General features: G+C 37.9%; 1 protein-coding gene across 1 annotated transcript; it reads right to left on the bottom strand.

Annotated features, from left to right (window-relative positions):
* Positions 1-340: 340 nt before the first annotated feature.
* Positions 341-11,389, bottom strand: LOC120126150 (ATP-dependent zinc metalloprotease FTSH 8, mitochondrial-like). Its single transcript, XM_039144422.1, has 8 exons — positions 11,175-11,389; positions 10,869-11,070; positions 10,716-10,787; positions 10,305-10,432; positions 8,919-9,404; positions 8,031-8,798; positions 7,484-7,711; positions 341-917 (listed from the first exon to the last, which is right to left on the bottom strand). The coding sequence occupies exons 1-8, from the start codon at positions 11,223-11,225 to the stop codon at positions 432-434; spliced, it is 2,421 nt and encodes an 806-aa protein (XP_039000353.1). The 5' UTR covers positions 11,226-11,389; the 3' UTR covers positions 341-431.
* Between the last annotated feature and the right edge of the window lie 581 nt (positions 11,390-11,970).

Here is an 11,970-nt window from a genome sequence, read left to right as displayed (position 1 = left end):
GTAATATTAACCTTTTCGGATATTGAGTTTGAAATATAATAAATAATTTAAAATTATAAAATCGAACCGAATTAAAAATTTAATTCTTATGTCATTCAATTTCAATTTCATTTTAGAAAATAGTATAACGTGACTGAATTCATCTTTTATTAAAAATCAAGCCAAACCGAATACACCCGTACTTTTAATCCAGCTAGTTTTTAATTTTTTTTATTCACCTTGTAACATCGAATTATAAAACCGATTGATTTCAGTTCGATCAAAGCTCAACTTCAAATAGATGTCAAAATGCTTTCCAAAATCAAGAAGCCGTAGAGAGAGGGGCAAAAAATCAATACAGTGACGTCAAGAATCTTTCATTTACAGCTTAAGAGTTCAGTTTGGAAGCAAATTAACGAGGGAAAAACAAAACCTTGTAATTTATAGATATACTATGCAGGTACTACCTCAGGTTCCAAGGGTGTTGAACCATTATTATCTGGTGTAGTTTTGGCAACTGTTGGGGTGTCCTTGGATGCTTTGTCTTCTTCTTGGAACCCCTTCTTAAACCTATCATAATTAGTGGGCTCAGTCGACTTGAATGGCCGTTCACCGAGTATCCGAACCAAGTCCTCTTGGTGAAGGACCTCTTTCTCCAGAAGCAATTCCGCGATCTGAGCAACATGCTCCTTGTGCTCCTCAACCAGTTGCACCGTTCGGTCATATGCCTTACCCACCCACTCTCTAACTTCACTGTCGATAATTGCACCGGTCTTGCTGCTATAAGGCTTGGTCATCTCAAATGCATCATCCTTTTGAGGGAAAGAAAGAAGACCAACCTTGTCACTGAAACCGTATACTGCCACCTGGGCATATGTCATCTTGGTTACTTTCTCCAAGTCATTTTGAGCTCCAGTTGATATTTTCCCCAACAAAACCTATTCCCCATAAATAAAAGAAGCATGGCATGGTTAAAAATCCAACATGCAAACCAGAAAGTGCAAAAATGTTATGGCCAAAACATGATGGCTTTACTCTTTCTACCTAATGAAGAGCAGTTGTGTGGCATAAATATCATCTATGATTTCATCTCAACTTGATATACAAGTAGAGGTGATCGTTCAATTGAGTCGAGTAAAAAAAAAATTCGAGTTATTCGAGTTTACAAATCCTATTTTACAACTAGAAGTTGAAATATTTTCGAGTCGAGTCGATTTTCGAGTTTTTGTTTAAATTTAATTGTGAATATTTATAATTTTATAATATTTTTGTTGTTCCAATTTAAGTGACTTTCTATAATCATATGATATTCATATTTATTTTCATATGTGATATATCATACAAAGTTCAAGAACTCGACTCAAACTTGAAAATAAATCTACTAATAACTAAAAATTTCAAGTTATTCGAGTTATTCAAGTTGCATTTTACAACTCGATTTTAACTTGAATTTTTTTTCGAGTCTAGTCAAGTTTATGAAATTATAACTCGAAGTCAATTCGATTCGAATTTTTTCGATTCGAATCGAGTTGAAAAAATCGATTTTTCGAGTCGAGTCGAGTTTTGCTCACCCCTATATAAAAGACGGACGCACGAGATATGTGATCTATTTGAGGGTATCAAAACAGAACCCAAAAACGTGAGGTACATGCATGAATGAGTAGTGTTGTCAAATAAACATGCTTGAAATACAATCATGTCAAATGACCTGAATCCGAAATGATCTAATCCTGAAATGAGTAATGAGCCAAAGAATTGAAATCCAATTAACCTGATCTATTCAAACATCCCAGGGAGACGAGATTCTCTATTGATGAAGATTTCAACATTCATAATTCTGTCTGTTTTTAGGTTTGGAAAATTGTGAATTTTTAAGAACGAGGATGGAGAGAGTTAGAGAACGAGAGAGTTTTCGAAATGCAATGGTGGAGATACTTGGGTCTGCTTTCGTGGATAATCTTAGTAGGAAAGTGCGTTGTAGTGCTTTATGGGATCGTTTTAGTTATTATGGAAAAGTCATTAGGGTGTTCATTCCATTTATCAACAACAGACCGAAATATAAGGTTAGTACGTTTACGTTTGTCTATTTCGCAAGAAAGGAGGATTTGTGCAATGCAGTGGAAAAGATGAATAACGTCAAGATCGATGGAAGGAGGATTTCTGTGACAATAGCTAAATATGGGAAATTTCTGGGGCGATGAGACAGAAAGATGGAAGGGTTGAGGGTTCAAATAGTGTTGACAAAGGAGGGGTTAAGGCTGAAGATCGTTTGCTTCAGTTGATGGGGTAAGGAAGATGGAGATGTTAAATAGGTTCCATGATGGAAGGACTTATAAAGATACAGTTGTTGGGGTAAGGATCCAGTGGATGTTCAAGAGGGTAGACATAGAAACAAGGAGCTGGAAAATCCTAGGGAAATCTTTATTCTGGTGGAGGAAAGGGTCTGGTTGAGATCATCCCTTACTCGTATCTGTAAAGGGATTTTTGAAGTGGATTTTTTGCAGAAAGCTCTAAGGGACGATGGCATCAATGTAAAGGTGGTAGGGTGGGGATTCGCAAAGAACACTTGTTTGGTAGTTTTCCAATCGGTGGAGGAGAGAAGGATGGTGATGGAAGAAAAATGGGAAGTTTTTTCCTTCTGGTTTGAAAGATTGGAACCTGTTTTGGATGAGGGAGGTATTCCCCTAGCTTATTGTGCGATCTCCATGGTAGGAGTTCCATTAAATTGCTGGTCGGTTCCTTTCTTACTAGTTTGGCATCCTGATGGGGTAAGCTAGTGAAGATCCAAGATGAAACTGATCAAAGAGGGGACTGCAGAGTGGCGCAGATGCTGCTCAGGGTCGTCAGTCCATTTGATATTCCTGAACACATTATCATCAATACGTATGGGAGGAAGTTCTTAATCAAAATTAAGGTTGAATGTGCTGATGATTATTTTCCTGAGTTATCAGAAATGGTTGAAGATGATGTTTCAGAGGATCCATGGGAGGAGAGCTCCTCGGACTGGAGCAATGGGGATGTTCAGCTACAGCAGGAAGGTCACATGGGTTTTCAGGAGGTGTCAGACACATAATAGGGTAGAGGAATGGGTTCAAGGTTCCCAACAAGGCAAAAACACAGAAACCGAGAGGGGTTTGAATTTTTGCTTAAATTTAAAAAAAAACAACAGAAGTTATCTCCACCCAGCAGCAAAAGTCAGAAGGTTTTAAGGAAGGGAGAGAAGATGGGAGGAGTAGGGGGATGTTTCCGTTGGGCATGACATAGTTGACTGTGATAATGGGCTTCGGAAAGGCCTGGTAAGACAAGTGCTGGGTGGGTTGGATCGAGAGAATGGTAGAATAACCAGGGGGTGTCACATTTCCACTGCAGATATTATTGAGGAGCAGTCTCGGGCTCCTCTGCAATGTGGGCCTTCATCGGTGTCTCAGCAAAGAATTCCTGGAAACAGTGGGGCTGGAAACAAAGTGAGAAGAGGCTCATGTAACCGTGTTTATTAGAGGTCAAGGAGGGGGGAGCGAAGAGCTGTGTAGGTACAAGTTCAGATTATATTTATTCAAGGGAGGCTGCTGGAGGGGCCAAGGCACTTGAGTGCTGGAATGTAAGTAAAATGTTGGGGGTGGAATTTAGAGGGGGAAAACAGAATTTTATGGAAAGAACAGTAACACTGGTTAAGGAGAGAGAAGTAAATGGGAGTAATTAAGGGATAGTGGTTTGTAAGGTTATAGATTGATATAGATGTCAAATTGGAAAGTATTGTCTTGGAATGTGCGAGGTCTAGGTAGAAGGGTTAAAGCTAGAGCGGTTAGGAGGTGTGTTGAAGAGAAGAAGCCTACAATCTTATTTATCCAAGAATCGAAATTGGAGTTAGTTAGTCCTTCATTATTGCGAAAAATGGGAGGGAAATTATTGACAGGTTCGGCAGTATATTCTGCTGAAGGTACTGAAGGTACTGCTGGAGGCTTAATTACTTTGTGGAACGAAAATGCATGTGATGTTAAGGAAGAGGTAATTCACAGCAGATTCTTGGCAGTAAGAGGAATTACAGAAGAGTTCTCAGGGTCTCGTTGGTTTATAAATGTGTATGGACCGAGCGTGGATTCTAAAAAAGAGATGTTTTTAGGGAGCTGCTTTCGTTTTTGGAAAATGCAGACTGCCCAGTGTGTCTTGGAGGGGATTTTAATGTTGTTCTGTCACGAGAAGAGAAGGCTGGTGGTAAAGTTAATTTGATTTCAATGAATGTTTTTAGACACTTTGTGAGCAGTGCTAATTTGGTAGATTTACCTTTGGCAGGAGGTAGATTTACATGGTGTAATAACAGGGATGTCCCAACCTATGAGAGATTGGATCGATTTCTTGTGGATCAGATTTTTGTCTTTCTTCCCAATGTTAACCCAAAGTCTTCAACCAAGGTCTACTTTGGAATCATAATTTGATTATGCTGGAAAAGAGGGGTTCAAATTGGGGTCCTAAACCATTCAAGTTGTTCAACTATGTCATGGAGGAAGAGGGGTTTGGTAAGATGATGGAGGATGAACTATTTAAGTTGTGTAAAGTAGAGAAGAAAATTCCAATTTCCAGTGTGCTTAAAGGGGTGCAGAAAGCTGTGAAGAAATGGTCTAATAAGGGTTACCTAGAACTTCCTGGAAATATTAGCAGTTTGGAAAAAGAAATTCAGATGTTGGAGATTGATTTGCAGCAAGGATTACCTGTGGTGTCTATGAAGCAACTAGTTGAGGCAAGAGTCGATCTGGTTACAAAAATCGATAGTGAAGTGGAGTTTGGAAGGGGACAAGAACACAAGATTTTTTCATCAGTGTGCTGGAGGCAGAGGTAAGAGGAACTGTATAAAGTCCCTCAAAGTGGGGAATGAAATCACCTCAGATCCTTGTAGGATTAAATCATCAGTGGTGGAATTCTATAAGGATCTGTTTATACAAAAAAAAACACACTGGAGGCAGAAGATTTGGACTTTATTTCTAAAATTATCGAATGAGTAAAGTATGGCTCTTGAAAGGCCATTTTCTGAAGAGGAAATCTGGGAAGTAATTGCCAATTCGGAGAGCAACAAAGAGCCTGGACCTGATGGGCTAAACTTAGGGATTTTTAAGAAATTCTGGCCAAGTTTGAAAGAAGTTATGTTGCTGTTTTTTAAGGAGTTTTATGAGGGGAAGGAATGGGATAAGGAAATTAATCACTCTTTCATTTCTCTTATTCCTAAGAAGGTGAATCCGGAGGGATTAGAAGATTTTAGGCCTATTAGCCTTGTTAGAGGTTTTTATAAAATTCTTTCAAAGGTTTTAGCAAGAAGATTGAGCCTATGCATTAATGAAGTTATAAGTCCGTCTCAATTGGCTTTTATCTCAGGGAGACACATTATGGATTGCTCCTTTATTGCAAATGAAGGCATTAACTTTTGGAGGAAGAGAGGTTTGAAGGGGGTGGTCTTCAAGGTGGATTTTAAGAGAGCTTATGACTCGGTAGATTGGGAGATTTTGATGAAAATAATGAGTAAAATGGGGTTTGGAGTTGGATGGTGCTCTTGGATATATAAATGTATCAACTGCTTCCATTTTGGTCCTAGTAAACGGGAATCCAACGGAGAAAATTCACCCTTCAAGAGGACTAAGGCAGGGCTATTCGTTATCTCCGATGTTGTTTAATTTGGGAGGGGAATTGTTGCATTTGTTGTTGGCAAAAGCAGTGGATAAGGGGTTGTTTTCAGGTTTTGAGCTAGGTTCTCATGATCGCTCATTCATGCTATCACATTTACAATTCGCGGATGATCTAATAATTTTCAGTAAGGCAACTATTCGTGACTTGTTGAATGTCAGAAGGGTTTTGTTGATTTTTGAATTATTGGTGGGATTGAAGTTAAACTTAACCAAGAGCAGAATATTTGGAGTTAATGTGGAGGAGCAGGTTCTAGATGCTTGGGCAAAGGAAATAGGATGTTCAAAGGGTTCTTTTCCTTCGGAGTACCTAGGGTTACCGTTGGGGGCAAAGAGGAACTCTTTTGCCTTATGGGAACCTGTTGTGCTAAATCCCTATCGTTGGCTGGAAGGGTTGTTTTGGTGAAATCCGTTTTGTGCTCTCTCCCCATTTATTTCCTATCTATTTTTCGGATACCAATTACTGTCAAGTCAGTTTTATTGAGCAGAGGTGTCGTAGGTATCGAAAATCCTAATTGCGTGTTCTGTGGAGGGGAACCTGAATCGGTGAGTCACTTATTCTTTTCTTGTGGTCAGGTTTGGGAGATTTGGGTTAAATTCCTCCGGCTGTGGAATGTTTGTTCAGTACTACCCAATAACCCTAAAGGTTTCTTGCTTTCATGGGTGGAATTAAGGCCTAACTCGGTTATTTGGCAATTTATTCTGTGGACTGTCTGGATTTGTAGAAATCAGATTGTGTTTCAAAATGGCAAGATGGATAATGCTAATCTTTTCTTTTTGGTGAGGTATAGGGTGGCTTTGTGGTTCTTGGCTAAATATAAGAGTATTTCTATTCTTTTTGATAGCCTTGTGGGTGATTTAACTTTAGCGGATGTGCATCGTTCACCTTCCAAGGTGCGGATGCAAAATTTGAAGTGGTGTCCTCCTCCTACGGGTTATTTTAAGGTGAATGTTGATGGGGCAGTTACTTTTGATTGGAGAAGAAGTGGAATAGGAGGAATCCTTAAGGATGTTGATAATATGAAGTTGGCTTCCTTTTCTAGAGCAACAGGTCTGTGCCCTCCGATTCAGGCAGAGATTTTTGTGAACAAAGCAGGGTTAGACTTATTTTTTGATTCAGCTTGGAGGGATAAGGGGTATCTAATATTGGAAAGTGATTCTTTTCTTGCGTTAAAATGGATCAACAACCCGGATCTGTTCCCGGTTCTCTATGCTGATTTGATCAAAGAAATTCAGAAGACAGTGTTGCAGTTTAGTGTTACTCTTAGGCATATCAACAGATGTATTAATGGGGAAGCTGACTGTTTAGCTAAATCTGGAATAGGATAGTGAGTGTTGAGGGTGTGGTTTTGGGGTTTTAGGGTTGTTGTATGAAGGTTTTTGTTGTGTGTGTTTCAGTTTGGTTGTAATTCCTATGTTTGGTAATAAACTAAGGGCACCCTTTTCCCCTTCCTTTGGTTATTGTGTTTTTCAACACAATAACTAAGAAGGGGGGTTTTAACGGGGCCCAATTCCTATAAAAAAATTAAATTAAAAAACATGTACAAAATAGAAGAGAAATAACATATTATAAACTAAAAGAACGGGGCAGCCAGTTCCAAGTTTTGAATAATTAAGTCCGAGCCCAACCCATATTTTAACCAGGCCCTTTTTTACCAAACCCATTTTCCGGGCCTAAAATTTTTATCCTTCAGGCTTGGATGGGTAAACTTGGCCTTCAGGCATATGATGTTTTCTGAATTCAGGTCCCTAAGTTCTAAAGAAGTCTCTGTTTTCTAGTTCGGGAAGATATTTATATATAAAAAAAGGCATGAAAAGTTGATCTGAAATTTCACCTGCTCAGCAGCTCGACCACCTAGTGTCATGCAAGTCACATCAAACAGCTGCTCTTTGGTCATCAGAAGATTTTCATTAGGAACATACTGAGCAAACCCCAGTGCTGCAGTACCACGAGGAACAATTGTTACTTTCAGCAACGGTTCCGCATGTTCCAAGAACCAACCAGTAACAGCATGGCCTGATTCATGGTAAGCAACAGTTCGCCTTTCCAACTTGCTTATAACCTGCAAAACAGAATAAAATTGTTTCATAAGATAAATCTCCATAGCATACTAGTAGCTACAAGTCAGAAATGAAAAACAGATGGATCATAGATCTTTACTTCAACTTGAGAATGGAGACCAAACAGAGAACAAGTAATAAAAAAATAATTTTATAACAGAAAACCCATATTTTTATATTTAGAAATTCAAATCACTCAACTTATGTTTAATTACATCTCCAGTAGCATAATCAAACCACATATGTTGAATAGAATCTCAATAATATAATGCAGTGTGTAAGTAAAAAAAAAAAAGAGGCAGATGATGAGGAAGAACATACCTTGTTCTTCTTTTCTAAACCACCTATTACTCTGTCTATAGCTGCCTCAAAATGTTCCATGGTTATCACTGCACTTTCATTCCTCGCAGCAATCAATGCTGCTTCATTGCAGACATTGGCAATGTCAGCTCCAGCAAAACCAGGGGTTAGAGCAGCAAGTCGCTGAGAGTAATATGATGGCTCGTTATCAAGTTTTAGTTTCTTCAAGTATATTTGGAAGATTTGGTCACGACCCTTGATGTCAGGTTTGTCAATTGTAATTTGACGATCGAACCGTCCAGGTCTTAATAGGGCTCTGTCTAAAATGTCAGGCCTATTTGTTCCAGCAAGCACAACAACTCCAGAAGTTGTTCCAAAGCCATCCATTTCTACAAGCAACTGATTAAGTGTACTTTCACGCTCATCATTGCCACCAGAAAAGCCTCCACGACCCCTTGCTCTACCTATTGCATCAATCTCGTCAATAAATACGATACTAGGAGCACATTGCCTTGCCTCTTGAAATAAGCTTCTCACTCTTGATGGCCCAACTCCAACAAACATTTCCATAAAATCTGATCCAGACATGGAGAGGAAAGGCACACCAGATTCACCAGCCGTTGCCTTTGCAAGAAGTGTCTTCCCTGTGCCTGGAGGACCAACAAGAAGAGCACCTTTGGGAATTTTTGCTCCTAATTCCTCATATTTCTTTGGGTTATTTAAGAAGTGCACAAACTCCATAATTTCTTGCTTTGCCTCATCACAACCAGCAACATCTTTAAAAAGGACCTGAGATAGCAAGTAAACCATTGCAGGAATTATCACAATGTTGACTGTTTAGCACACATTTTGTATGAGTAAGACAACAGCATTATAAAGTTCCAAAGAAAACTTCTAATGATGGTTTACCTTGTCTTTTGCATTCTTGTCCATTTTAGTAATTTGAGCCTTGCCCATATTGAATATTCCACGACCACCTCGGCCCCCAGGACCACCAACTCCAAATCCACTTTGCATTTTTCTCCCCATAAACCATAAGGACCCTAAGATTAAGAGTGTGGGCCCAAAGCGTATTAACTCTTGGAACCAGTTCACTTCACTTACATAGGTTACAGGAACATGATTATGAGGATCTATCCCCAAAGCTTCTTGGGCTTCCTCTAGCTTCTCCTCGAAAGATTCAACACTTCCTATGTTAAAGTAGTACTTATATTGACTTGTCTTTCTTCGGGCAGGGCCACCATTTGTTGGAGCTTCTACAACATCATCAGTTGTTTGATTTGCATCGCGTGGTGAGCTCCTCACATACACTTTTGCAACTGATTTATTTGAAACAACAATTTTTTCCACCAAGCCAGGTTCCAATAGTTTGTTTTTGAACTCTTGGAAACTAATCTGAAGAACACACCAAAAAACTTATAGAAAAGAAAATTTGAAAAGAGAGAGGACCGGAAATTAAAACAGTTGCCGGCCCGGGGGGACAAAACCTCTATTTTTTTCTCTTTTTTCAGGGGAGCAGAGTCAGATGGAAGCTTAAACCTAGCCTAAGGCATATATATTTTTCCACCTGATATTGGTCCAGTGTTTTGCTAGTATAGCCCATGAAACACACAAAAGGCATCAACTTCAACAGACTTTTCCCAGTTCTGGTTTCACCCTTTTGTTTCATTGAACTTAGGTTTTTAAGGGTTTCATAATTACATTCCTGAACATAAGTGATATATAGATGTAAAGGGATTAAACTAAGTCCAAGAAATTTCACGAAGATGGAAGACCAACTGCAACAAGAACCATGAACTATATCATTCAGTACACTAACTCACCTAACTTCATGTTTTGTAACAGAAAAAACAATGAAAGGATATCTCAAGTTTTAGCATGCCATGAAAATGTTATCATCAAGGTGGTACCTTGTAACAATGACGCAGGAGCATCCAAGATTATTTTATGTTTAGGATCAGTTTTCATTCAGTTTTATGTTAATTTTTTAAAAATTTTATCTTTTGTTTTAAATAGTTATGTGATTAGCAAGGGACACTTAGTAAAAGTTCTAATGCAACTATTCTAATATTAGTGAGAGTTCCATTATGAATACCATGTTAGAAGGTTTAGGGGATTATTATTATCATTAAGAGTATTTCAATAGAATTGGTTGTTGGAAATACCATAGCCTTTTTCACCCCTAATTCAATTAAATTTATCATATTCTTTCAATTTTCTTTGCTGTTTAGAATTTCCTCTCCATCCGAAGCAATAGATTGTTTCAGAACCAGTTGAGAAAAAAAAAAAGCTAACCTCCTGCTGCTCTCGAGGACTTGATAATGATGAGAATGTAATCCCAACCAACAATAAAGTGGTGACAATGTTCTGCAACAATTTTTGCATGTTCGGGGAATTACCAGCTTCACCAGAACTTGAATCCTCTGGAAAATCACATAAAAATAAGCTTGAAATATTTCAACACATTCACCAAGAAGCCTTGAATTTGGAGAACATCTCCTAAATGTGATGTCACAAACATCAAAAAATAATCGTAACACGTATTATAAACAAACCTATAAATAAGTTGACATCTTTCACTAATTTCAATATTATAACTAAATCAGACAGTAATACTTTCCGTACTATCAAAGTTGTAATTTGCCACGGGAATTAGTATTATCTGTCCCTAATCAAAATTCAAAAGAAATTATAAAAAAAACGCACCTTTGGATCCAGATTTCTGTTCATTAGCCTTAGGAATATCTTTCTTGTTCTTGGGAAAGTAATTTTCATAATCTACAACAATTGAAATAAAAAGGGTGTAAAATTTAGATAATAAGTACAAAAAAAATAGAATACAATAATTAATTCACTCACTTCTTTTCTTAGGTCCTTCACTGGAGAAAAATCGCCTAATCCTAGGGTTTGCGAGAATAGAATCCAAATTCGACAATCGTGTATTGGAAACAAGCTGCTTCCCTACTCCAGCTGGTGCTAGAAAACCCCTTACAAGCCCTAATCCTTGATTAACGAGTGGAACGCTTGGACCATTCGATAACAGTGTCCTCGATATACCATTCTGTTTAGTAAATGAAAACGAGCATTCATATAACTAAAAAAATAAAAAGGAGAGCATTAAAAAAATAAAGATACATATAGAATGCAGGAAATAAACATTATTACTGTTTGGAAATTAGAGCGAGAGAGAGAGCGATAAATTCTAGAGAAAAACATTGTGAGGTATCAACGACGGTTCACACGAACCGAATCAGAAAAGTTTAGTTGACTCTTATAAGAATAAATTTTCTCTTCTTTCTGGGTTCTGTTTGATTTATGAGCAAAACTCTGTTCTTTTCCTTTTTGCAATTTTATTTTTTATTTTTGTTGAGGTTGAAGGTAAGGGAAGGGAAGTTATAAAAGGGGAAACGAAACATGGGATTTTGTTTTAGCAGAGTTCCGGGTCATTATACGGCCTTCTTTTATGACCGAAATTACGATTTCAGCCTTATTATTGAAGCGTTCAGTGGTTTTCTCCGGGGTTGATTTTGTCATTTGAAGTCGAGTTGCATTTCAGGTTTTTTTTTTTTTTGGTGGGGGTTTGTTGGTTGGCCAGTCCACAACTCTTTGTTGGGATCCACTAAAAATTGATTTGTATGTTAGTAACAAAATAGGTCTAACTTTGGGCTCTCTAAAGCTATCTTAGATTAGGCCATTTTCATGTCACGATCCAATCCTATTATTGTTTCTTTTATTAGTTTAGGTAATTATAATATAGTATAGGTTTAAATACTCTTAATCGTTATTTAAATATTTCTACAAATGACGTACTTAAATCTGACATATCTAAATATAATAATCACCCCTTTTAACCACAAAGGTTGTTTTGATTCGTGTTTTGATTCTTTTTTCCTTAAAAGAAAATTTGTTGATTTTTTTCAGCCATGTGCACAACGTCTTAGGCGAGACTGTCATCATCGAA

The sequence above is a fragment of the Hibiscus syriacus genome, unplaced genomic scaffold, assembly GCF_006381635.1.
Source record: "Hibiscus syriacus cultivar Baekdansim isolate YM2019G1 unplaced genomic scaffold, ASM638163v2 tig00110450_pilon, whole genome shotgun sequence".
NCBI lineage: Eukaryota > Viridiplantae > Streptophyta > Magnoliopsida > Malvales > Malvaceae > Hibiscus > Hibiscus syriacus.
This window is presented reverse-complemented; position numbering and strand designations above follow the sequence as displayed.